At 28.2% G+C, this 26318-nt stretch overlaps 2 protein-coding genes across 4 annotated transcripts in view; one reads left to right on the top strand and one right to left on the bottom strand.

Annotated features, from left to right (window-relative positions):
• LOC126896998 (uncharacterized) overlaps window positions 1–17814 on the top strand; it is a 48514-nt gene extending 30700 nt beyond the window's left edge. Inside the window, exons 1-6 of one of the 3 annotated variants that reach the window (XM_050670319.1) lie at window positions 11652–11746; window positions 14379–14587; window positions 14972–15683; window positions 16217–16502; window positions 16607–16962; window positions 17502–17814. In XM_050670319.1, coding sequence (XP_050526276.1) covers window positions 14585–14587; window positions 14972–15683; window positions 16217–16502; window positions 16607–16962; window positions 17502–17647 — 1503 coding nt within the window. In that variant the 5' untranslated portion in view covers window positions 11652–11746; window positions 14379–14584 and the 3' untranslated portion in view covers window positions 17648–17814. Of the gene's footprint in view, window positions 1–11576; window positions 11747–14378; window positions 14588–14971; window positions 15684–16216; window positions 16503–16606; window positions 16963–17501 lie in introns of those variants that run through there. The other 2 variants (XM_050670317.1, XM_050670318.1) reach the window with 2 other exon arrangements.
• Window positions 1–26318, bottom strand: part of LOC126896988 (tight junction protein ZO-1) — a 158164-nt gene that overhangs the window by 41321 nt on the left and 90525 nt on the right. The window lies entirely within an intron of this gene.

Below are 26318 nucleotides of genomic sequence, written 5' to 3'. Positions count from 1 at the left end.
TGATAGTGATTTTAATCACTGTCAGATATCATCTATACTTGATCCAACTATGCCACGTCACCACTGTGCCGCGACCCCCCTGTGCTGGGTTTTTTTTTTTATATGCAAATACNCCCCCTGTGCTGGGTTTTTTTTTTTATATGCAAATACTATTTTTTTTTGCGTGTTAAAATTTTAAAGGCAATAACTTTACTATAGCATACCTAAAGTTTATTTGTTCAAAAATTGTCAAAATACTCATACAATAATTATGTGTAATATAAAAAACCCAGCACAGTGGAGTCGCGGCATAGTGGGGACGTTGCATAGTTGGGTCCAGTATAGATTTAATCTGACAGTGATTAAAATCACTATCATAAGAAACGCTTCGATGCAAATCAGTAGATAGTGTTTAATTCTAAGAAATTGGTGGATAATTACAAAAGCTGCATGATCTGCTAGTTCCTTATTAATACCCTGATTAAGATAAAGAATGTCGAATGAAAAAGGGATTATTAAAAAATATTATTTCTCATAAAAAAATTGTGTTGATTCATACATTTTTCAATGAGTTGTAGCATTATAAAGTTAAAAATGTAACCAACCCAACCCAACATCAACTCCTATTTCCATAATTATATCCAGATTAGTAATTTTAATTTTTGGTATGAACACATGGTTGTTGTCTATGAGTTGGGCAACCACCACCGTACCATTTCTTGTATTAACATTTTTCATAGCTAATACTTCATATTTTTCTTTTACTTTAAGATCGCTGAGTTTTAAATAACCTTTAACTTCAGCTTGTTGGTTCAATTTATTTTTCAAGCTGTCCATATATACCTTAATATATATATATATAAGAACAATTCTTTTATTAGTTAATCAATTTTATTGTATTATTACATGCTTAAAATACTTATCTAAAATAATATATAGAAACGAAAATAAAAGTTTTTTATTTACATTTTATTATTCCAAGTTAATTAATTATACTAAATTAACGTGTTTTAAATAATTCTTTTTTATCATTGATATTTGTTATCATTTCTTTGATAATTTTCATTTCTTATCAAATTATTATTTATAATCAAAAATCACTAAAGAAATCTAATAATTTCTTTATATCTCCCCCATTAGAGAAGCTAAAGCAATATATTTTATTATTTTTTCATTTTATATTCAGTTATTTTCTTTATTTTTTATTTCCCATGTAGGAACCGGGATCAATTTTTTAATGTAGTATTGGGTTGATTCTGAGTTCTTGTGACCTGTGTTTATCTTATAGATTGAGTTTGATATTTTCTTAATGATTTCATATGGTCCGATTTTTAGTTCATCCAATATTTTTCTGTTCAGTTTGTTTCCATTTTCTATATACACCATATCTCCTACATTAAATTCAAAATATTTTCGATTTTTATCAAAGAGTACTTTTTTATAGTTGTGCGATTTTGTAGTATTTTCTAATGCTACCTTTCTATGTTTTATCCAATCTATTTGTAATTTTTTTTCTTTTAGCTTCGATGCGAAGCTGAGAAGGTATTAATTTTACTATGATGTGTTTTTTTTTTTATTTTTTTTTTATTTTTTTTTTTGTGTCTGTGAACGCTCAATCTCAGCTCTCGCTGGACCGATTTTGATGAACAATATGTCAAAAGATCACAAATCGTATCTAGTCGAAGACATTACCCTCAAAAATTGAAAAAAATTCCCTCGTTCCCCGTAAACGGGGGAAATCCCCCAAAAAATTACAAATTTAAAAATCGCTAATTTTCGATATTTTTTCAATTTTTTTTACTTAAAATTGCCATAACTTTTTTAAAAATGACCGAATCAATATAATTTTTTTTTTTATAGATACCTTAGATAATTACCTATCATTTTATATATTTTTGTGAACATTTGACCCTTTAACAGCCCAAAGGATGGGGTTTCAAAATGGTAACTTTTTTACAAAAAATTAACTTTTTCAACTTAACTTTTGAAAATGTTCCGGAAAGACTGACAATTTTATATATACCTTAAATTAAAGCTAATGTAATATACTTTAATTTGAAAAAAAAAAATTTGACCTCTGGACTTGTCTTCATGGTGAAAATGACTACCGTATGCAAAAATATGCTATTTTTGTGAAAAAATTCTTGATATTATATTTTACATTTTTTAACATTATGTTGCTATAACTTTTTAAAAAATGCATGAATCAACTTTATTCTTTAATGATAAATACTTTATATATACTTCTTTCATTCGACATACTTTTTTTTAAAATCGGACCATTTCCCTTTATACAGGGGGGGTGCAAACCTTTTAAAATGCGTATAGAAAGTAGAACTTTTTCAACTTAACTTTTGAAAATGTTCCGGAAAGACTGACACTTTTATATATATCTTAAATTAAAGCTTATGTAATATACTTTAATTTGAAAAAAAAAAATTTGACCTCTGGACTTGTCTTCGTGGTGAAAACGGACATCAAAGTTAAAGAAAAACGTACGATTTCCGTGAAAAAAATCTCGATTTTATATGTTATATTATTTAATTTATATTTTATATAACTTTTGGAAAAATGTATGGATCTATATTATTATTTTTTTATAATAAATATTGATATACCCCTTTCATCTGGCACGCTTTTTTTGTAAATCGGATCATACCCCTTTAACAAGGGGGGTCAAAACTTTAAACATGCGTATTGTTACTACGATATTTTCAATTTAATTTTTGAAAGTATTCCGGAAATACTGACACTTTTAAATATATCTTAAATTAAAGCTTATGTAATATACTTTAATGTGAAAAAAAAAAATTTGACCTCTGGATTTGTCTTCATGGTAAAAATGACTACCGTATGCAAAAATATGCTATTTTTGTGTTAAAATTCTGGGTTTTGTATTTTATTTTATTTTAAAATACCTGACAAGGGGAGTACAGATTTTCATAAATATTATATAAATTAAAATTGATATAGTATAGATAGTTAAACTTATTTAAATATGTTTGTTTCTTTTAAGTCGAGAAAAATAACTTTGAAATTTGAACTAGCTTAAATAGCCAATTTTTCAACCGCCGGAAGCAACGTACGGTTGCCGAGTTGGTAAAATTTATGTTTTACACGCTTGGGGTACGAGGTTCCAACCCGCATATGGCAATGAATTTTTTGCATTTTTTCTTAATTCTTTTTAAGTTAGTATAAATTTTAACTCGTTTGATTTTTATCACATTTAGATTCAATAACTTCAATAAAGATCAAGGATCCCATCACTTTAGTCGCCCCTTGCAAGAAGAAATTTCTTATTCGTATTAAAATTATTTTACTATATTTTAAGTTTTCGCTTCGATGCAAAGCCGAGAAGATATTTTTTTGTGACTATCATTTATTTTCTCTGCTCTAACTTGACCTACTTTTTTCAACAATACGTCAAATTACTACAATTCGTATCTAGTTGAAGATATTACTCTCAAAAATTGAAAAAAAAATTCTAATTTATCAATTAAACAGTTAGTTATTACATCGTCTCCATAAAGACAATTAAAATCATTAATTTCTAATGTTTTCAAAATATTTATTAACGAATGAAGTTTGATATGATAGGTTTCAACTACAAAATTAAATCATTTTACTTTGTAATTTAATAATTTTTTTACTCTATTTGTGTGTGCTACTACTAGACTATAATATTACAATTTTTTTTTGTAACATGTTGCTATATAAATCATTTCTAAAAAAAATGATTGTTTTTTCTCCTGAATTAACAATTGATTTTTACAAATATAATCAAATTTTATAATACACTCAATTGAGTAAATCTTTTTAACAACTTTGTTTTGATTGGTACATTTAGTTAAAGTAAATCATTAAAATTAATTAAGTTCTCAATATTTCAATTATAGAATCTTTTCAACAAACAACAAAAGTTCCTAGGAAATTATTACTATTACTTCTATTTAAGTTATCTATTACCATAAAAATGCAAAAAAATATTGAGCTTTTCTGATAAATTTACAATAAATAGTAATTATAAAACTTTCTGACTGCATATTGATCTTAACGATACAATTTTTTTAATTGTCATAAAATTTTCTATTTAATTATGTCAATGTCAAACTTACCAATTGAGCTAAAAGTTATGGTAAAATAAATTTTTTTTTTTTATTATAAACATTTACAACAATCAACTTTAAACGATTAACAAAATAGGTTAAATATGTCATTTTCCTTATTTTTAACTTATTAATAATCAAATTAATATTAAATATTATATCAAATCAGTATTAATTTAAAACAATTTTTTTTGTTCTTAATTATTTTTTTTTATATGTAAAAACTATTTTTTAATAATATTAAAACTTAGAAGTTATAGAAAAAGTCTAATTGCACATTTTAAAACATCGCGAAAAGTTGATTTAGAATAGTATATTTTTGTTTCTGATGGAAGTTCCTTGTAGTCCAGTGTATAAAACTTATAACTTTGTTAATTGTTATAACTTTATCAAAAATGACCAAATCAGTATATTTTTTTTTATTTAGATGCATGTCTTTATCTATCATTTGGTTTTTTTTATAAATCTAACCCTTTACCTGCCCACAAGAGGGATTCAAAATATTAACTTTTTTTTTTTTAGTTAAAGTAAATCATTAAAATTAATTCAGTTCTGGATATTTCAATAGTAGAATCTTTTTAAATATCAAAAATTACTTAGAAATGATTACTATGATTTCTATTTAAGTGTTCTATTACGATAAAAATGCAAAAAATAATGAGTTTTTCTGATAAATTTACAATAAATAATAATTATAAAACTTTCTGACTGCATATTAATCTTAAAAATAACATTGTTTTAATTCTCATAAAATTTTCTATTTAATGATTCATTCTAGTCAACGAAGGAGTAATTTTGCAGAATAGCAGAAAAAATTCCCAACAAACTTTTTTTTTTTTTGTTTTAATTAGGCAATTGGTGGATTATTCCAAAAGCAACATCAACTCTTATTTCTTTAATTATATCATGATTAGTAGTTCTTTGATTTTAAAATATAATATATGAATATATACTAATTATAATTATTAAATTTAGTATGAAATTGATATTTAATATTGTAATTTAAACGGAGAAATTATAAAAATAATAAAGAAGTTATATTTTGCTTTACTTTTACGTGTATAAAAATTTAAAGGGCTTGATACAATAATTTTCAATAAAAACTGTTTGTTACTATAAAAAAATGCACTGGACTACAAGGAACTTTCATCAGAAGCAAAAATATACTTTTCTAAATCAAATTTTCGCGTTGTTTTCAAATCTGCAAGTAGACTATTTCTATCACTTCTAATTTTTTATATTATTACTAATTATATATATAAAATAATAATTAAAAGAAAAAAAAATTTGTTTTCAAATTATTACTGATTTGATTTTTAATATGTTAAAAATAATCAGTCCAAATTTTCAATTTTAACCTATTTTTTTGGTTCTTTAAAGTTGATGAAAAATTTTTGATAAAGATTTATGAAAGTTTATAGTAAAATAAATTGAATATATTACCATAACTTTTAGCTCAATTACAAGTTTAAAATTGACATCTAGGCCTGTCAACAAAGGAAAAATTGCGGAAAAAATTTTGTTTTTTTAAAAGTTGAATTAAAATATGTATAATGACATACTAATAGTCCTCAAGATTGGAATTGAGCTTTTTTTTTAAATCCTCGCAAAAGTTCAAAAATATGAGCTTTCTTAATTTTCTCAAAAAAAAATATTTAACTTACAAAAAAAAGTTTCGCACAAAAGTTGTTTAAAAGACAATTATAAATAAAAATATAATCTTATATTTTTTCATTTAAACAAATATTTTTCGAGTTACATTACATTTAATATGAGTAATAAAATTTATATTCCATTTTTTTCATTTTACGGTTACTTTTTATCATGTTATACTTACATTAGACACAATGTTATAAATGCATATGTGTGTATGTGTGAGTTTATTTATTTATTGTATCATTAAAGTGTAGTGTATATTGAGATACAACCGATAGAGTAGGTAATTGATTTGACGCTATATTATTTAAACCCAACTAAACGCTAAATTGTACATTCCGAAATAACAATCATATTATGTCAATTGCCACCGGAATATCTGGTAATATTTTTCTTTTTCTTTGCCTTAATCCCAACTACTTGGGGTCGGCCACCCTTATCCTAAGCTTCCACTTGACACGATCTCCCACATCTTCTACGCTCACATCAGCTGTCCTCAAATCGCATTCAATAGCATCCCTCCATCTCTTTTTTGGTCTTCCTCTATCTCTTCTTCCTTCAACATTCATTTCTATAACTGTTCTTACAGCTTTCGATTCTTCTTTCCTCATACCATGACTAAACAATCTAAGTCTATTTTCTGTCATCTTATCCACGATTGACGCAACACCTATACTTCCTCTTATATGCTCGTTCCTTATCCTATCTTCTCTAGTCACTCCACTCATCCAACTAAGCATTCTCATCTCTGCTACACTTATTCTCTGCTCTACTTTCTTATCAACCGCCCAACACTATGAACCATACATCATAGCTGGCCTCACAATTTCATACTAAATTTAAAAACTATAATTAGTATTTATTCATATATTATATTTTAAAATCAAAGAACTACTAATCAGGATATAATTAAAGAAATAAGAGTTCATGTTGCTTTTAAAATATTTCACCAATTTCTCTAAAGGAAACACTATCTACAGATTTGCATCGAAGCGTTTCTTATGATAGTGATTTTAATCACTGTCAGATATCATCTATACTTATCTCATCTATGCCACGTCTATACTGTGCCTCGACCCCACTGTGCTACCGTTTTTTTTATTTCACTTGGTAGAACTGTGACATCTGTGCCATCTACCAGGTATCTTGGTGCAAACCCTGTAACTGAATGCTCTGTATCATTATAATTATTCACACATTCTTGCGCTATTGTTGTCCAGGCTACTTTTTTTTTTCTCTCATTGATTTTACATCTGATTTTGTTCACCAGCGTTTGATTAAGTCTTTCATTTATTCCATTTGAGAAAGGCGCATTTATTGCAGTAAAAACAATTGGTATTGATTTCTTTTTTAAAAAATTTTTGAATTCATTTGAATTAATCCCAGGGTATTGATCAGTGAGAAGCATCCCAATTTTCTCTGTCTTTGCTATATTGTTGATTAGTTTTATAAAATCATTAGCATTTTGTGTTTTTGATGTTAAAATGAATGCAAATCTTGTAAAGTGATCAACTAGAAGGTGTAGATATTTTTTTGTTGATCTTGAACCACCAAATCCTCCAATTGTATCTATTGAGATTATTTCAAAAGGCTTTGTAGCTGGACCAAGATGAGACATTAAACCAAATTTGTCTTTTCCCCTTGATTTATTTTTAATACATATTTCACAGTTTTTACAAAAATATTTTATATTTTTTATCAAATTCTTCGCTGTGTATAGTGGACTAATCTAGTCAATAGTGACACAGGTTTTCATGTATTTTTTTTATAAGCTTTACACTGAACTCTTCTGATAGTATAATTTTTTCCTTATTTTTTACTTTCTTAAAATATACATTGTTTTTTTTATGATATGATTTTTTTTTATTTTTACTTCTTCATTTACTTCTTGGTCTGTCAGGATTTCATCTAAACTTATTAAGTTTACAATTTTTAATTGCTCTTTTAAATTTTCATTTGACTCCAATGCTGGATTTCTACTTAGACAATCTGCTTCTAAATTTTTCTTTCCTGGAGTATATTTTATTTGAAAGTCATATTGTGACAGGTAGTAAGTCAAATCTCCAAGCTCTTCGTCAGGTCTAGATTTTATGTTCATATTTTCCAATGGTTTGTGATCCGAGTATACAGTAAATGATTTTCCTATTAGCCAATATTGCCAGTATCTTATTGCTTCCTTTATAGCTAAATCCTCCAAGTATGTTGCTTTTTTTCTTTTTTGGACTTCATTTAGTTTCTTTGAAAAGTATGCCACTGGTTTTTCTTTCCTATTTGGTTGCATTTGTTTTAATATTGCTCCAATACCTTCCAAAGATACATCTGTGTAAATATTGATTGGCAATTCTTGATCAAAAATTTCTAGGACTGGTTGTGAGCACAGAACATTTTTGATATAGTCAAATGTTTTTTGACACTCTACAGACCAGATAAATCTTTGATTTTTCCTAAGTAAATTATGCAGTGGCTCTAGGATTATTGCACTATTTTGTATATAATCATGGTAAAAATTTATCTTTCCCAGAAATTGCCTTATATTCTTTTGAGTTTTTGGAACAGGAAAATTTTTTATTGAAATTAAATTATCTTTTATAGGTTTGATAGAATTATTGTTTATTATGTGACCAAGATATTTCACTGAGTTTTCTGCAATTTGTGCATTTTTTGAACTTTAACCTGAAGCCTTCTTTTTTTATTGCCTCTAACAACTGTGTTATATGATCCATGTGTTCAGGAAAAGATTTAGAAAATATAAAAATATCGTCTATATAGTTTACAGCAAAATCTGTAAGTTTATAATTCCTTAATATGTTACTTAGTATTCTCTGAAAAATTGTAGGTGAGGTTTTTAGGCCAAAAGGTAAGCAGGTCCATTGAAAATGTCCCTCCTGTGTGACAAAAGCAGTCTTCTTCCTATCTTCAATTCGCAGAGGGATTGACCAAAAAGCAGAATTTATATCCAATATGGAGAATAATTTACAATTTCTTGTCTTTATCATTAAGTCATCAATCAGTGGGAATGGTTGAGCTTGAGGTATAACTATTTTGTTCAAGTCCCTGAAATCTATACATTGCCTGGATCTTTTGTTATCTTCTTTTTTAAATGCTAAGGTTACTGGTGCAGCAAATGGACTGTAGGATTCTTCAATGAGTTTATTATCTAATAATTTTGATATTTGTTCTTCTATTTCCTTTTTATCTTCTACCGTGCATCTATAAGGTCTTTTACTACAATATTTGTCGACTAATAAGTCAATATGTGCCTCACATTTTTTTACTGTACCAATATCATATTTGTCCTTTGCAAAAATTGATTTATATTTGTCAATCAGTTTATTTATTTCAGATTTTTGATTTTTTGTTAAGTGATCTATATTTATTTGAAAATCCTTTTGTTTTATGTGTTCATTAAAATTAATTGTGTAGTTTTCTTGATTATTTTTCATTTCATTGTCTAACAATGAACCGTCTTTATATTTGTATACTAACGCATATGTGACTGGAATCCACCCTTTGTTTTTAAATGTGTCACAAAAATATTCTTTCCATATTTTCCAATCAGAGTCTCTGGTCAGTTTTATAAGCATAGAGCTGTACCAATAAGAGCAAGATTTATCTAAAAACAATCTGAGAATTTCAATTTTTTGCTCATCTTTCATTACATCATGACGGGTACATTCCATTTCAAAAATGTCTATCCATTGGTTTACATTTGTATTCTTGCTTGTGAATTTTTCAAGTACAAACTATTATATATAAATATTAATCGCTCCATATAGTATTTTTTGAGTTTGTATATTATTACTTTACGTTCATTGTGATTTATTTTGCCACTCTCTCCAATATCCTCAAGTCATCAAGTCATCAGATAAGCTATTAATTTATTATCATTTTGTTATTTTATCATATCATAAGATTAAATATTGTTTTAGTATGTAAGTTATCCCCCCTCCCCCTTTACTTTTAAGAGCTTTACTTGCAGAACTACAAATATATAATTCATAATTTATACATTCATAAGCAGGTGTACCTATTTATTACCCCCTCTTATTTCCGCATTTTGATTGCTACAAAATAAACTAACCTAATAACCTAATAAAGGCGTTATTTAAAATATGTACAATAAGTCGATTTTATCATATAATTAGCTGGTTATTTTGCATTTTAAGTAAGGGAACCCTGCTTCGTTGATCATGTATATTCATAATATGTGAAATACATGTTCAAATGACAATATCATATTATATGTTAATACTATAAGTGATAATATAAAAAATATAGTAATCATTTCTAAGTAACTTAGTATTTAGAACTTGGTGTTTAAAAATATTCTACAATTGAAATATTCAGAACTTGATTAGTTTTAATGATTTTCTTTAACTAAAAAACCAATCAAAAAGCTATTAAAAAATAAAACTCAAATGAATACATTATAAACTTTGATTGTAATTAGAAAAATCCATTGTTAAATTTAAGGGAAACCAAAAATCGTTTTTTTAGAAATGATTTGTACAATAACATGTTGCCAAAAATTTTTAAATAATATAGACTGGTAGTAGTACACACAAATAGAATAAAGTTCAAAGTAAAATTGTTTAATTTTGTTGTTGATACATTTTATTGTAAATCAACAATAAATACTTTAAAAACATTAAAATGAATGATTTTAATTTTAACTAGATAAAAATTGTAATAACTTCAGGTATGATTGAAAAAGATAGGTCAAATGAGAGCTGATAAAATAAATGACAGCCAAAAAAAACCACATAGTAAAATAATTTTAATACCAATATGAAATTTCCTCTTGCAAGGAGAGATTACAGTGATGCGGTCCTTAATATACATCGAAGTTATTGAATCTAAATAGGGGTTCAAACCTTGTACTCAAAGTGTGAAAAACATGAATTTTACCAACTACGGAACTCCTACGTGCCGTAAATGCCTCAAATGCGACATTTGATGATTGACAAAAATGGCAAGTTATTCTAGTTCAATTATAAAGTTGTTTTTCTTAATTTAAAAAAATTAAACAAACTTATATTCTATGTAAATTAGATTTATATAGTATATATTAGTGTTCTCCTCTTGTAAGGTATTTTAAAATAAAATAAAATACAAATTGAGATTTGAGAATTTTAACACAAAAATAGCAAATTTATAAATACGTTAGCCATTATTACTATGAAGACAAACTAAAGTTCGACATTTTTTTTTCATATTAAAGTATATTTCATTGATAAAGTAGATTTTTCAATTTTTGAGGGTACGATATATATATTAAAGTGTCAGTATTTCCGGAACATTTTCAAAAATTAATTTTTACTACTACAATTTGTGAACTACCTGTAAGGACGGGTTAAAGGTTCTGACTTGCTGTAGAAGCGTAAGGTCATTAAGCCCCAGTAGAGCACCAACTAAGGGGAGCTTAGTACTTAAATTATATCTGACTATCATAAAAATAATATATAATTAATTAGATAGTTGCTGAATAAAAAAATATATCATTAATTCAATTGAAAAGGTTTTTAATAGAAGATATAAGTTTACTAAAACACTAAATTGTTAGTAATAAATCAATAAGTGCACACACGTTTAGATTTTTAAATTCTTTTTCAATATAGTTTTATTTTTTAATATAAGCATAAAACATATTTTATTTACACGTTATGTTTTTTTAATAATCTAATAATATAATCACTTAATAGCTCTATCAACGATTTCTATTAATATAATCAAATATGAATGGGATAAATCAAAGTTAAAAATAAAATTAAGTAAAATTAATATAAAAGTGTTCGTAAAAGCTAAATTGTCATTTATAATTCAAATAAACAAGATTTGTTTTAAAATATTTTCTTATAAAACTTCAATATATAGTATTAAGTTTTTAGAAAACTAAAAAAATGATTAAAAATCGTTTTCATGCATTGAACACGATAAGGTGTTTTTTCGTTATTCTTATATCAGCACAAATATTTTTCAACACAAATGCTAGCCCAGAAATACAAGTAAGTGCAAATAATATTCCAAATTATTCAACATATAAGAATTCTAAAATGATATGAGTTCATTCGAACCACGGAACATGCAGACATGAATAAAAATATTTTCTGTATAAAAATGGGCAATAATAAAAATATTAATGAACCAGAAATCATTTTCAAATGTTAACCAAATTCCTTTTATGTGTACTATGTGTTCTAGTATGAAATTTGGGAAAAAGTTATAAATAAGGGAATAAGAAATGAGAATTCATTATCTAAAAACCAGTTTAGATTTGTACCTGGTAACTCAACAATGGAGCCATAATGTTATATGAGGCAACTAATAGTAAAGTTTAGGGATAAGAAGAAAAAGCTGTATATGGTATTTATAGATTTGGAGATAGCGTATGATAGAGTACCGAGAAAGGTTTTAAAGTGCGCATTAATGAGGAAAAAAGTCCCGAAAAAATATATTAATATAATAGAAGATATGTATGATGACACTTGTGTCAGGGTAAAAAGCGTAGGAAGAGTAACAGAATGTATTAGGATAAAGTAGGAGTGCATCATGATTCTGCTTTAAGCCCTTACTTATTTTCTATAGTGATGGATGAAATTATGGAAAGGCGTCGTGGTGCATGTGGTTCTCTGACGATATTGTGTTAATAGGAGAAAATAGAAAGAAAATTAATCAAAGGCTAGAAAGGATATTGACGAGAATTTAAGATACAGGATTAAATGCGGGTAGTTAAAGTCGAAAGAAGCGTCTGGTGTGCTATGCGATAAAAAATTCCAATGAGGTTGAAAGGTAGATTTTATAAAACTATAGTAAGACCAGCTATGATGTATAATTCAGAGTGTTGGTTGGTAGAGTAGGAAATGAGTGTAGCAGAGATGAGAATGCTTAGATGGATGAGTGGAGTGACTAGAGAAGATAGGATAAGGAACGAACATATAAGAGATACTTCTTCTTACGTAGCGTTAATCGTAAATAAGATGAGAGAAAATAGACTTAGATGGTTTGATCTTGTAATGAGGAGAGAGGAATCGGAAGCTGTAAGAACAGTTATAGAAATGAATGTTGAAGGAAAAATAGGTAGAGGAAGGCCAAAAAAGGGATAGAGGGATATAATTGAATATGAGGAAGGCTGATGTGAGTAATCGTGTCAAGTGGAAGGTGGCTGACCCGAAGTAGTTGGAATTAAAGCGAGGAAAAAGAAGAAGAAAAAGAAAGGTGGATGTAGATCATGATCTAAACAAATCGTTGGATACCAACGATTTAAAATCTATTTAATGTTTCTTGTAAGTTAATTTAATTATTTTTAATATCTTGAATAGATAAAGAAATAGAAAACAAATTTTGAAATGAAGAGTGGTCTAATTTACTATACCTTCCTTAATCCATTTCAGATATTTATCACTCTTAGGTTCATTATACCACTACAAAAAGAGGGTAGCAAAGTGGTGACGTGGCATGGTGGGACAAGTATAGATGATATCTCACAGTGATTAAAATCAATATCATAAGAAACGCTTCAATGCAAATCTGTACACCCAGAGAAAAACCTCGATCTATATAATAAATTCATTGTTCAATTAGATAAATATATCATTACTATTGAATCAATGATATATTTATCAATATGATATTTTTTTTTCTTGTCTTGAACAATAATTATTTATAAGAATAGTTATTTTGTTCGTATTAATAAAACATTATCATAAACCCTTGATAAAATTTCTCTTTCAATTTTGATTGAGGTTTTTCTTTGGGTGTAGATAGTGTTTAATTTTAAGAAATTGGTGGATAATTACAAAAGTAACATCCAGTATTGTTCTATTTCGACTGCCATTTTCAAATAGAAAATAGGTCCTCGGATCAATTTTTTTTTTTTAACTTCTAGTACATAAAATTAGCTTTATTTTAACATATATTTATAAGACACAGTATTCTTGGAACATTTTCAAAAATTAAGTTAAAAAGTTCTACTTTTTACACAAATTTTCATGTTTTTAAAAAGCTATTTTTTACTTTAAAGAGGCAAAATAATCAAAATAAGTATAATTATATATATAATGTAAGTTAGATTCATGTGAATTTTATATTTATTGGTGGACTCATTACTATGGTTAACTCTTATAAGGTATTTTAAAATAATCAAACAAAAATAAAATTTGAACACAAAAAAGCATGTTTTTTAACTACAGCGGCCATTTGCACAAAAAGAGAGCTCGTCGGGACAATTTTTTTTTTAATTTATAGTACGTAACATATGCATATTTGACATATGTTTTAAGGACACAATATTTCCGGAACATTTTTAAAACTTAAGTTGAATAAGTTGAATTTTGTAAAAAAGGTGCTATTTCGAATCCCTTCCTGTAGGAAGGTAAAGGATGAGATTATCATAAAATTTATATCAAATGATAAGGAAATGTAAGGTGGTTCATTTTTCAAAAAGTTATGCCAGTTTTAAATATCAAAATAACATTGAATTTTTACACGAAAATTACATTTTTCAAAAAGTTATAGCAATTTAAAAATGAAAATTTTAACAAAAAAATAGCCTTTTTTTAACTACGACAGTCGTTTTTTTTATAGAAGATAAGATTTTTTTAATGCGATAATTTTTTAATAAGTTATGGCAATTTTTAGAAAAAAAACTGAAAAAATATCGAAATTTATCGATTTTAAAAATTGTAATTTTTTGGAAGATTTTCATCATTTACGGGGAACGAGGGAAAAATTTTTAAGGTTAATTTCTTCAACAAGATATGATTTATGATCTTTTGACGTATCATTCAGTGTCAATCCAGTGAGAGCTGAAAAAAATTAGAGATGGACACAAAAATAAACACAACATGGTAAAATTAATATTATATTATATTAATATTATTATAATATTAATACTATATTATCTTCGTATCGAAGCTAATATAGTCATAAAAAACCAATTTTTTTTTTGGACTACGGTTAAGTCTCATTTCTTGTCAATAATATGAAATAAATTCTACATCAAGAACTTTTTGTTAATTGTGTGAATACAAAAGAAACCAAAGATAAAGTTATCAATGACTGTCTGTGGGAAAATGGGATGTTTTTTTATTAATTTTCCGAAAAAACGTTTTTTTTACTCAGATCACTTACACATGCCTCATTTTAGATAAAACTTAAAGTTTAAAATTTGGGCTATTTGTTTTATTATCATTATTTTTATTCTTTGTCAATAATTTACAATTTTATTTCAGCCACCAAATTATGATACAATATTTGACGATTCATTTTTACAAGTTGTAAGTACTATTAATAATGATATCAAATTATTAGTCTATGGAAAAAATAAAAGATTTATTAATCATTCGCTTATAAATAAAGATGACATAAAGTTGTTATCAAGATCTTGTAAAGATAATTATGAGTGTAGACAAAAAAAAGAGTCAAGCTTAAACAAATTAAAAAAAGAATTAGAATCATTAGAGTGTTTTCATACATTTCTATGTCTTCAAATTTTAGAATTATTAAAAGAGACAAGAAATTTAAATCCAAATCATATTACTAGAATAAAATATCAATATGTAACTATATTTATTATTAGAATAATTTCATTTTTTGTTTATGGAAAATTTGTTGTTAATCCTTGGCAATACGATTTTGCGATGAAAGCTATTGATATAACAAAACTTGAACGAAAAAAAGAAAATACATATGAAATTAGTTTAAAATTTATAAATAATTCTTCATTATGTTTTACAATGAATAAATTTTGCGAAAATTGTAAAAAGAAAATTGATATTTTGAAATTGATTACTACATTCACATTTAATACATTTCAAGAAAAAAACAATCAGTTTTTAAAACTTGAAAATTGCGTACTAAAAATTGTGAAAAATTTAATGATAAAAGCAAATCTTCCATGCGTAACAAATATGAACACTACTTCTCATATATTTATAAACAAAGGTAATCAATATGATTATTACTTATAAATTTTCCAAATTTTCTTGTACGTTATTGAAAAAAGATCAATAAACATATATAATAATACAATTGATACTTGAATCACAATTTACCTTTTATGAATTGAATAATTTAAATTTATATTTATATGAACTAAATTACATTGAATATTATGACTCATTTTTTAATTTCATTTAATTTCGCTTCTTTTTACTTTTCATTTTATAAAAATTTAGCAATTAACCAAAAAACAGTGGTTATCGACAAACAATACGAAAATAAGAAAAATGTTAATGGAGTTTGGCTAACTACAGAAGCTTTTCTAAATCTTATATTAATGTGAAATTGTTATTTATTGTAATAAAAGTGTAAAATGTGTAGCTAATTCAAATGCCTAATAATTATTTATTTAACATAAGACCCTGGGCTCAAAATAATATTATGAATTTTTATTTTTCATAAGATATGAACATTTTTATCTTAACCACTATTTAATTTAACTTTACTTAAAACTTTTCACTTTACGAATAATATAGCAGCTAAACAAAACGAAGTAGTTATCGACAAAGACTTTGAAAATAAAAAAAGAGATTTTCTACAAAGTTTAAAACTAAATAAATCTGAAATAGAAACATTTGAGAGAAATACAATAAAATGTTTTGATAAAGATTTATGGTTTAAAGAACCTAGGAAACGTTTATCAGCTTATCATTTTTATCGTGCTTGTAAATTTAAACAAACATCAAGCAAAGAAGCATTCTTGAAAAGAACAATGTTCATACGTTTTGAAAAATCTGAAGCGACTGAAACTGAAGATACTCCGTAAGTACTATTATAAATGTATTTAATTTTTCATAGTTATTTTATCGTATATTAGCTTAAATAGGTTGCTGATTAGATAAAATTGTTCTTGTTATGCGACACAGATGTTATATCGAATATGGCAGAGATAATGAGCACAAAGCAAAAGAACTTTTTGAAAATATAATGGATTTACAGATTGATCCATGTGGTGTATTTATAGATGAAAAATTAAACTATTTAACAGCGAAACCAGATGGTTTGATTGGGAAAGATGGGATTGTAGAAATAAAATGTCCAGTTAATGCCCAAAATATGACTCCCAAACTTGCTATTGAACAAAAAGTGATAAAATATGTGCATTACGACGAAAATGGAGATCTTGTACTAAAACGTAGCTCTGATATTTTTTATCAAATACAAGGAGAACTTCATATCACAAAGAGGCATTATTGTTACTTAATTATTTGGACACCAAAAGGTATTAGAAAGACCAAAATTGGATTTTTCATTTTGTTTTCATAAATAGTATAAATTGAATATTCTACAAAATTTCTTCCTAAATTTTCTTAAAAATTTAATACTAAATTCAATATACTACTCTGAAATCCCCTCTTATCTATTGGGTGATGCTGATAATTTAAGTTGTATTTAATGTAACTTCAAAACTCTGAATTCTCTGGAAATTTATACTAATTTCACAGTTACTTCCCTGAAGTCTTTTCTGATCTGATGGGGGGTTCTGGTAACTGAACCCCTATTTAAAGTAACAAAATTCTTTTTTTACTATTTTTATACTTTGTTTGCATGAATAAGAATCATCTTGGTTTTATAACGTATAATAACTGTTAAATGAGAACTACTTGTATTTACTAGTTATTAGAAATATTTACACTTATCCAAAGAAGTATTTCTTTATAATTAATTTTAGTTCTTAAATTACTTTACATTTTTATTCAATAAATTATATGGAATTTAAATATATTATTATTTTAAAATACTATAATATTACATTTTTAGGTATAGCCTATTGTAAAATTCTTCAAGATGACAAATTTTGGAACGATAATGTGGAAGAAAAACTTATTGATTTTTATGAAAACATTATGCTACCCGAATTAATAAACCCTCAATTATTTAAGAATTTGAATATTGGGGGTATTTAACTAAATTATTGTAAATTAGTTTTAGTTAAGTAAAATTCATCATATTAATTTTCTTGTAAAAACAATTATGAGTGTAAACAAAAATAAATGATAAGCTTAAACAAATTAAAAATAAATTAGAATTGTTAAAGTGTTTTCATACATATTGACGTCTACAAATTTTATAAATACTGTAAAATAATATTAAAATTCAAATGATATTATATTATATTAAAATTATTAGTATTTTATTTTAATTATTTATTATGATATAAATACAAAAAATATAATAAGTGATTTTAACGAAATTTTGGGCTTTTTTCATAAATCTATTCTTAATAGTAATTATATAAGTTCCTGACCATAAATCAATCTAATAAAACCATTTTTAAATCTTCAAAAAAATTTTTTTTATTATATTTATATTTTTCTAAATTTATAAAATTAAGGAATTTATCAGTGTGCGTTGGTAGCGTTTGAAAAATCCCATGCTTATAGACAACGTACACTGCGCTACAAATTCGGTCCCATCGACAAAATCGTTGTTGTGCAAATTTCACGCGTATTTTCATATGACCAGTTGTAATCGTCGGATGTCATTAGGTGTAAACGAAAAATAACCCTTGATAGTTGTAGCCATCTCAACGTATTTTATCTTAAATTGTAACTGAACTGAAGTTGTTATTGTCAATGTTTATCAGCTGACAGTTGTTGACGGATGTTTGAAAGAGCAGTAATAGTTGCATGACTGTGACTAGTATGCACAAAAATAATACAATTTGTGAGGAATCAAACTGTTTTATACGATCTCATAACGTCATCGTACTTTCATTAATCCTGTTTGATGTGCAGACACACTGTTAATTTTTTGGCTCTTAGGTTGACCGTCCTTATCGAACAATGTTATTCGAATGTGTAACAGAAAGTAAACGACTTATCTGAGACACTAGATAATACGGTATCCTGGTGGTACGTTTAGAAAAAAATCGTGCAAAGTATGCAATAGACGTCCTCCGTGGTATGAACTAACAATTATATTGCAGTCAACTCATATGCATGTCACCTCTGTTATAGATAACGGGAAATCCGATGTCTGTTCCATTCTCGGAACCAAATACACGGGGTCGGAACCCTAGTATTCGACCGATTAATTGCACGTGTGTAAAATATATGAAGTAATCGCATTTGATTACGCTTCGCATAGTGTTGCGATTGGCTGTGAAAGAAATTACGTTTCGACTACCCAACTTTTTGTCACCGATTCCATTGCTATTTTCCTTAAGTAAACCAACCGTTGGCAACAATGGATCATCAAAATCTATTTGTTTTTGCACATTGTACTTGTACTCTTATCCCCTGTGAGCAGAATAAGTGTTTTTGTGAAAAAAAGTTTTCTTGAATGATATTTTAATTATATTTTTATCATTGGTCTTTACCATAGCTTAGAAACAAAACCCACAAACATTAAATCATGTTTAGGAGATTTTATTACAAAAGCCAATGAATATAGTAACAACTATAGTAGTTGGCTATTATAGTTGTTTTCGCTGCAATATGAAAGGTAGTAATCGAACAGAACGTCAAATTTGATTTCCAGGTTTTGTTAGTCTTCAATGAACAGATCAAAATTTTATTATTTTTATTATTTTTGTCAACTTTATTGCCTTGAACAATACTTTGCACGCCATTGCACTGTACCATATATTTAAAGTATGTACGAAAATGAATTCACCATTTTGTGAATCCTTTTAAAAATATTTATGGAAGTAATAATGTAAGCCATAATGTGCATAACTTACTACATATTTGTGATGATGTAGAAAAATTTTGTAACTTAGATAAATTTAGTTTCTAGTTTGAAATTTTCAAGACTCAAACAAAAAAGCTAATTTGTAAACCCAATCAGCCTTTGCGACAAGCAGCTATGAAATTACTTAAAGTTAACTTAATTATTAGTAGTGCTCTAGTTAATGACAAAACTAATAACATCTTAATTGTTCCTAATATACAAGACCCTGTATTAAAATTTTGTTGGCCTGCTAACAAAAAATGAAGACAGATGGATTAATTTTGTTTACTGAGGATATAAATGGTTATTGTAGCATAAAAAACTTATAAAATAATATAGTAAAAATTAAAAGTTGTAGGAAAAAAAATGTATACGATAAGCCATGCCATTTTCCTTTTTTTAAAAATATTTAAAGTAAAAAATCTTTCCCCATAAAAGTTTGGCCAATAACGAGTGTTGAGTTTAAATATTTGGTTTATAATATTAATAGTAAATGGTAGGCAGCGATTCTACTATTACATACTGAAAAAAAGAACAACTTTTTATGTAATATTACAATTAAGAATGATCTCCCAGTGGAGTAAAATTTAGTGTATTATTTTTTATCAATATTTTAAGTAATAGTGGTTTTTTAATCTATGGCGTATACAATAGGTATAACTATTTTGTATTTATTTTAATGCATGATTTTATTAAATAAAAATTTATAAATTATTGTACTTTATTAAAAAATTTCATTACAATAATGTACACTAAAAAAATGTAAATATTTTTAATAGTTATAACAAATAAAAATGTATTAATTTAAACATTTAAATTTTTAAATGACAAATAAATAAATAATATATATAAAAGCAGTTAAATAATGACTAACAATTAAGTACTCATTAAGTACTTAATGTAGTCTTGAGAAATAGCTCGTATGAATTGAATCCATTATTGTCAAATGCGAGGACAATCATCAATAATCAAGTGGGGTAATCGCAAGAGCGATAATAATATAACGCTGTGTAAAAGTGCACAATTTGCAATGGCGAGACGTTCATTAACGATTAAATTATGCGTTTACACGAGAAGAACCATTTAACAAATGCTAAAGTATTATGACAAACGGAATAATAATATGCTATGTCAAAATGTAGCATTAAGAGATGGTCAAAACGCAAAACCTTTTAAAATCCGATAGCGTTATTGTTAGCGATCTAGTAACCAAATAAATATAAAATTTATTGAAATTTCCGTTAATAGATATGTATTCAATAATAGCAATATAACAGTTTTATAAATTATAAAAGGTAATAGAAAATTTAGAACATTCATGTATTTGTTGAGAAATAGATATATCTGTATACATTTTAAATAATACAACAATTTAAGAAAGCTATAACACATTCATAAATATTAAAAAATTATAAACTAATAGAAAATTCGTAATTCGTGTTTATTTCTTATTAGATACTCAGACTATATTTTATATAGTCAGTGCTAGATACAAAAATAAAATCAATATATGCTTTTAACGTACTTAAAACTAAAAATTATTTTAAAAAATAATAACGCAAAATATTCGTCGGATCAAAAGTTACTACAAATGTTAAAACCCTATAAATGTAATAATTATTAAATACATAACAAATCATAATATTATTTACATAAAACTTAAAAATAATTCTCTTATTGCTGATAAAATTCAAATACAGTAAATATAAAAAGTTTAAGGTTATTAGGAAAAAACACTAATGACGGTTGGATAAAATTAGAATTAATCGGTATTTACTAGTATTGTACTATTTTAAATGATCAGTAAAAAGGCAATATATGATAATATACAATTACTTGCAAGGTTAATAATAAATACACCCCGATTATTGTATTATAATACAACTTTTTATAATAACAGTAAAAAAATCGGACTTAAAATAAAACTAATACTAATAAATCCGATATGACATATATCATCCTATATTTAATATCGATATTTTGTAGGCTGTGCTAGAAATTATTATATTATGATTATATAAATTAAACAATTTTTTGTCATTATTTCTATGGAACATACTATACGTTATACTGTAAAAGTATAAAAATAATTGGGAGATTATCGTTTTCGCCAAACTGATCTTTTACCTGTCTATCTACTAAAAAATTTGAGAACCATTTAGTTTTATCCACGGTTCACCACGAGCCAGTAGCGGTTTTAGCCCCGTTTCGCTGCGCTATTGTGTTGGTTAGATCGGGCTCTACGGGACTACAAAACGTCGACACGAGCGCAATTTCCCTAGTTCGGGGAATCGGGCGCGTCCTCAGGTTGCGGATGGAGGAACGGCCTGCAGATATGCAGGTTAGCCGCGAAATAAACAGTCCATTAATTTGGACTGACGAATAAGCGGTCGCGAACATCAAGCCCCTCATTCGCTCGTTAACCCTGCAGATATGTAGGGTAGCCGTGATATAAGCCACTCCTAGAATGGACGAATAAGCGATAGCGTTCGAGGGAAACTGTATAATAGGTGGGTGGGCCCGATAGCCTGGTAAGGTGACCAACTAGGTGAAGGCTACACCGAAAACAAATCCTCTGACGATAGGTAAAACGCAAGTTAGAATTTACCGTAAAAACCAAATATGGAAGGTCACCATGTAAAAAAAACAGTTACCGCTTCAGGAATTTCGGAGACTCCAGAGCCGGCTGGGAAGAGTGCCGCTGCAGGCTTGACCCGGTCGTCATCCAGCGACTGCGCAAAAACCGTTGGACTGTTGAGACAGGGTCCAGGGGACGTTCGCGTCCAATTTATTGCTGGAGGATGTGGGGAGCAGGCATCCTCCGGTGGCCTTAGTGCCACCGAGGTTACTGCTGGTGGGGTTGTTATTATTACCGAATAAATAGTGGAGAATTGGGTAGACATTAGGGATTGTTTTTGTAACGATATCTCTCTTACGATGTCTGAATTGACGTGCTGGAAGGAACTCCAATGGAGAATGATGGTTTTTTTGAGTATTACCTCCCTTACGGGAAGTTTCAGGCCCTAGAGAGTTTCCAGAGTTCTGTCGCCACTATCCTGGGGATGATGGCGAGCGACTTGGCGAATGAAGGAAAGTACTCCCTGGAGGAGAAAATGGCGTATGATCCGTTTCAAGGGGTAGAGAACGAAGAAGAGAGGCTATCTATTATGTCAAGGTGCTTCTCTTCCCTCCGAAACGAGAGCCCGACGGATCGCGACATTAAAGTGGCAAAGCTCGTCGGCAGGGAACTGCTGTCTTGCCACAAGGCGGGTCCCATCATGGAATCATGGAGAAGGATCATCAGAACGCCGTCGATGCGTTCGAGCACGAATAGAGACGCGGGAGCGGCAACCGAAGAGAAGGAAGCGGACCCGCTGTCTGATGAAGACGAAGTCATGAGGACCAGTGACCGGAGGGACACCGAACAAGCGGAGCCGTCATTAGTGGAGAACGCAACAGTCCGCTCGAACGATTCCTCTTCAGTGCTTAGCCCCCTCCCTAATGTAATCGACACACTACTATTTCTCGAAATTAATCAATAATGAGAATATGGTACATCACTGAGCTTGTTAATATTTATTTGATGTTCGAAAAATACTGTTCACTATTGAATAGTCACTTATTAAGTTGCAAATAATATTAGATAACTTTTAAAATATAGCTTCTTTTTTTGTGCAATAAAAATGCATAAATTGCAGTAAAAACGAATAACCTATAGTAAACAAATAACCTGTATTGTAAAACATTTTTAATGTGCGTCACTAACTTAAAAATGTAATTTAAATTTACTCTTTATCATTTATAAAACCACCCGCTGTTTAAGCATTTATTTTAAGTTTTTTGTTATAAAAATTTAAGTAAACTTATCTTATAAACTATAATAAGAAGCTATATTACATCAAAATAATTATTTCTAATTATCTTATTGTAATAAAGTTTAAAATATTTATTTCAATATTGTGATCATTTTATTTTCCCGACCTAAAAAGAAAAAAATTTATAATTTTATAACAGTTTTAATGATAAAAATTATAATCGGTTTGAATAAATAATAAAAGACGAAATAAACTCGTGAAATTAGAAAAATATCACATTATTTGTGAGTTTTTTCGTTTTTTCTTGTTATTTAATCGTTTAATCTTGTGATGGTGTCACGTTTTCATAATCATGAGAATTATTTTAATAAAATACAGACAGCACATCCGCTGCCTGAGACTGGTGAATTAACAAATAATATTTATTGCCAAATCGGCAATAGGTGTAATTATTATAAAAACCCAATAGACCTGACCATCGTCGTCAGTCGACTCCAGTGCCTTGTGTCATTCATCAGTCTCAGTACTCGGTTGTCGCTGTCCGGCTTACTGTTTAAAGTAAAGTCTTTGTTTATTCCTTTTCTAACCTATATACTCTTTTCCTCGACATTTCAGAGTACTTGTGTCTTGCACTTCGTCTGCACCTCGTACTTTGTTATACTCCTTATCTGGTACGCCTAGTATTTGTGTCTTGCACTTCGTCTGCACCTCATACCTAGGTGTTACTCTTATTCTCCCTTCCTATAACAACAGCCTTTCGACACCCACAGCTAACCCGGAGTGTCAGCCGAGCACGGTGACTGCTGTACGACAACACGCACGTGAATACCTAGACAGCAGACACCACCTCCTCATATTCATCTTCGTACACACATTTACACATAGTTTCACATTTACCTTTTATCATTTTCTTTCCTGTGTTACGACAATCTAAAAATAAATTACATCACAGGACTCCTAGTAAAATTTCAATACAAATTGATGGGTCACGCTAATGTGAAATTTTTTTCCAACTTTGAACCCAAAGTTCAGGGGAGGGCGCAAAAGTTACAAAAAATCGAGTGACCACTCAATTTGTATGAGAATTTTGCGGGAAATATCGTGGTATGATTTATTTTTAATTTTAGAGAAATTCGAGGGGGTTGTTCCAAAATTCCTCCAATTTTGAAGAAAAAAAACGAGATCCTATTTTACACTCCACCAGGATACTCGCCCATATATTACTATGGTTCGAAAGATTTACATCCTGTATGTTAATGTAATTATAAGATTAAATATTTTCTTTCTAATTTTTAAAAATAAAATAATAAAAGGATGCGCCTCATAAAATTTTTCATTAAAATGTGAATGAAACGATTCACAGTTATTTGTAGAACGCAATGCTATCTAATAACAATAATAGAAGAGTAAAAAGTTCGATTAAATGAAATGTAGATAATTATTATCGGGTTATTTTGGCAAATATTTTAACCAGTGGTTTTCAAGCTTCTATTTATAGACAGGTATAAACTATCGGTTTGGCAGAAACAAAAAAAAACGAAGAATAATCAGATTTGGCAGAAACGATAACCTTCCAAATAATTTTTACTCAAAAAGGGCGTTGGTTAACATTTGATATTTAAAATCTACTCATTTTTATTTTAGTAATTTTTTTATCAATTCATTTGTAAATACATTTGTATATTTATAAATAATAGCACACAATCTTATTATACAATAAAACATCGAAAAATTAATAATTACTAAAAACTAAAAACTGAAAATCTGACCCGGCAAACGTTGTTTTGCCAAAAAGTTTTTTTAAACATTAAGTGGACCCAGCGAACTTAACGACTTCAGATAAACTAATACATAAAACAATAATAAAACATATAGTTCAAGAATTTATTTACTAATTTATTTGAATTGAAACAAAAATCAGTTGAGTGCAATATGATAAACAATGTTTTTCGTTTGGTATTCTGGCACAAAAACAAACAACGAAGACGGTTTGCCAACATGCGAACTGGCAACGTACAGCTGACCGTGCGAAAAATATAAAAATTCTAAATTGATCCCACAGACTTCCAATGATTGACCTTGCGATTTATTGATTGTCATCGGAAAAGCCAATCGAACGGAAACTGAATCCGCTTGAATTGAAATGGAAGATCTGTTGGAATGATCGGACTTCGTGGGATAAGGAATTCCTCTCCTTTAAATTTGCTCTTGATGATCGTTGCTTGTATTACATTGTTCACCAGTTTTTTGACGTACAATCGAATACCATTACACAATTAAGGATGATTTAGATTCCGCAACATAATAATGATCGATCCCACCTTTAGCTGTAAATTATGTGGCGGATTTCCTGGCACATCAAGCGAGTTCAAAAATTCCGTCGTATAGTAGGTCGCTTCATTTTTGACGGTCACGCTTTCAACGGATTGGTACGAACGCAATTCTCCAGCGATTTTACTTTGAATAATACAATTCAAATTATCGATGCCCTCATTCTTCGCTACTAGTATTGCCCGTTCACTTATTCAATCAAGATGTTTATAATTGTCTTTAATGCTTAGGAACACTTTTGTAATGAGTTCCTCCATCGACGATGTGAACTCACAAAAATTTTCTGGAAACGATATTAATTGACCGGAATTTGGCCATTGCCAAGTGCCAGTAGTTGTCCCAAGAATTCAGCAGCCGATAGGTCGTTATGCAATGCAACTCTCATATTCGTGGTCAATTTCAACTTCTTGACATGCCACCACAAAAACGACGATTTCAGGCATGCATTAAGTTCATCAGCAGCAGTAGATTTCGGGATGACGGAAAGTGTTTGACGAAAATCTCCGGAGAGCAATATCATTGCCGTACCAAATTGTCTCGAATCACCTTGTAAATCCTTCATCGTTTGGTCAACTGCATCCAAAGCTAGTTTATGCACGATGGCGCGTGCATTCATCCCAAATGAGGATTTTTCATTCTCGCATCAATTTCGCTGTCGCTGAATTATTGGTCGTTTTGCATTTTAAAATAGACAAAATTTGAGTAGCTTCAATGTACTCTTTTATTATAAACTTTTTGATCTATTTTTAATCTACTT

The sequence above is a fragment of the Daktulosphaira vitifoliae genome, unplaced genomic scaffold (assembly GCF_025091365.1).
Source record: "Daktulosphaira vitifoliae isolate Bord-2020 unplaced genomic scaffold, ASM2509136v1 Scaffold_1, whole genome shotgun sequence".
In the NCBI taxonomy this organism is placed as follows: domain Eukaryota; kingdom Metazoa; phylum Arthropoda; class Insecta; order Hemiptera; family Phylloxeridae; genus Daktulosphaira; species Daktulosphaira vitifoliae.
This window is presented reverse-complemented; position numbering and strand designations above follow the sequence as displayed.